At 65.3% G+C, this 1798-nt stretch overlaps 1 protein-coding gene across 1 annotated transcript in view; it reads left to right on the top strand.

The window, feature by feature from the left end:
* Nucleotides 1–1798, top strand: part of LOC112956920 (alpha-soluble NSF attachment protein-like) — a 7620-nt gene that overhangs the window by 2167 nt on the left and 3655 nt on the right. Inside the window, 2 exon segments of the mRNA XM_026050401.1 lie at nucleotides 674–751; nucleotides 1416–1556. Coding sequence (XP_025906186.1) covers nucleotides 674–751; nucleotides 1416–1556 — 219 coding nt within the window.

Below are 1798 nucleotides of genomic sequence, written 5' to 3'. Positions count from 1 at the left end.
TCCAGGGGCGCTTCCCGGAGCTGTCAGTGATTCCAGGGGCGCTTCCCGGAGCTGTCAGTGATTCCAGGGGCGCTTCCCGGAGCTGTCAGTGATTCCAGGGGCGCTTCCCAGAGCTGTCAGTGATTCCAGGGGCACTTCCCGGAGCTGTCAGTGACTCCAGGGGCGCTTCCCAGAGCTGTCAGTGATTCCAGGGGCACTTCCCAGAGCTGTCAGTGATTCCAGGGGCTTCCCAGTGACTCCAGGGACACTTCCCAGTGACTCCAAGGGCACTTCCCAGAGCTGTCAGTGGCTCCAGGGGCGCTTCCCAGTGACTCCTGAGTCACTTCCCAGAGCTGTCAGTGACTCCAGGTGCTTCCCAGTGATTCCAGAGTCACTTCCCAGAGCTGTCGGCGGCTCCGGGCGCTTCCTAGTGACTCCAGGGTCACTTCCCAGAGCTGTCAGTGACTCCAGGAGCACTTCCCAGTGACTCCCGAGTCACTTCCCAGAGCTGTCAGTGGCTCCAGGTGCTTCCCAGTGACTCCAGGTGCTTCCCAGTGACTCCAGGGGCACTTCCCGGAGCTGTCAGCGGCTCCGGGCACTTCCCTGTGACTCCAGGGGCACTTCCCGGAGCTGTGTGCGGCTCCGGGCGCTTCCCGGCCGCTCCATCCGCTTCCCGACACCTCCCTTCCCGCAGGGCCGCTTCACCATAGCCGCCAAGCACCACATCTCCATCGCGGAGATCTACGAGACGGAGCTCGTGGACATCGAGAAGGTAACGGGAATGGGCATCCCGGCTCCGGCTCGCGTGGGCGGCGGGAACGGGCACCGGAGCAGCCGGGAAGGGATTCCCGCCGCGGGGCCAGGTGGACGCGCAGCTCCCGCTCGGCGCCCGCGCCGCATCCCAGATGGTTTGGGGGGGCGTTCTTCCCTCCTCCCGAGTTTTTCCGCGCGCTCCGTGCTGGCCGGCAGGGAAGGCAGCCAGGTTTCTTTCCAAGGGAGAGCGGTTTCCACGTTGACGCTCGGATCTAATTCCGACTTCGGCTCGCTCGGCGAGTTAATTTCGGGCTGTTCTTGACACGTCTCCGCCATCCCACTTGACAACTCCCGGGAATAGCAAGAGCCGCCCGTTGCCATGGCGACTTCCCAAATGCAGCTCCCGCTTCCCGGGCCTCTCCCGGCTCCCTGGCCACATCCTGGGGCGCATCCTGCTCCGGAGTAACCGGCTCACGGCCGGATTTGCCCCCGGCTCCAATCCCGGGATTTGTCCTGAACCCCGCCTTGCAGAACAGGCTGGAAAGAGGGATAACATTCCCTGCTGGTTGTTGGGAGCGCCTCGGATGCGCTCGGGGGGCCTCGATCCCGCGGGAGCGCTCGGGGCCGCGGGCGGGAGGCTCCGCTCGGATGCGCGCGTTCCCACCGGAGCGCCGTTCCCGCAGGCCATCGCGCACTACGAGCAGGCTGCCGACTACTACCGGGGGGAAGAGTCCAACAGGTAGGAAGCGCCGCGTTCCCGCTGGGAAGCGGCCCTGGGATGCAGGGGGCACCCAGCACTGGATTTAGGGGCACATTGCACACCCGTCCTGGCATTCCCGCTGGGAAGCGGCCCTGGGATGCAGGGGGCACCCGGCACTGTGGATTTAGGGACATGTTCCACACCCGTCTTGGCATTCCTGGTGGGAAGTGACCCTGGGATGCAGGGGGGCACCCAGCACTGGATTTAGGGACACATTCCGCAGTGCCCCGGCATTCCCAGCGGGAAGCAGCCCCGGGATGCAGGGGGGCACCCAGCACTGTGGATTTAGGGGCACATTCCGCAGTG

The sequence above is a fragment of the Nothoprocta perdicaria genome, unplaced genomic scaffold, assembly GCF_003342845.1.
Source record: "Nothoprocta perdicaria isolate Ctin4 unplaced genomic scaffold, notPer1 scaffold_683, whole genome shotgun sequence".
NCBI lineage: Eukaryota > Metazoa > Chordata > Aves > Tinamiformes > Tinamidae > Nothoprocta > Nothoprocta perdicaria.
Note: the sequence above shows the minus strand (reverse complement) of the source record. Positions and strands in the feature narration are given on the sequence as shown.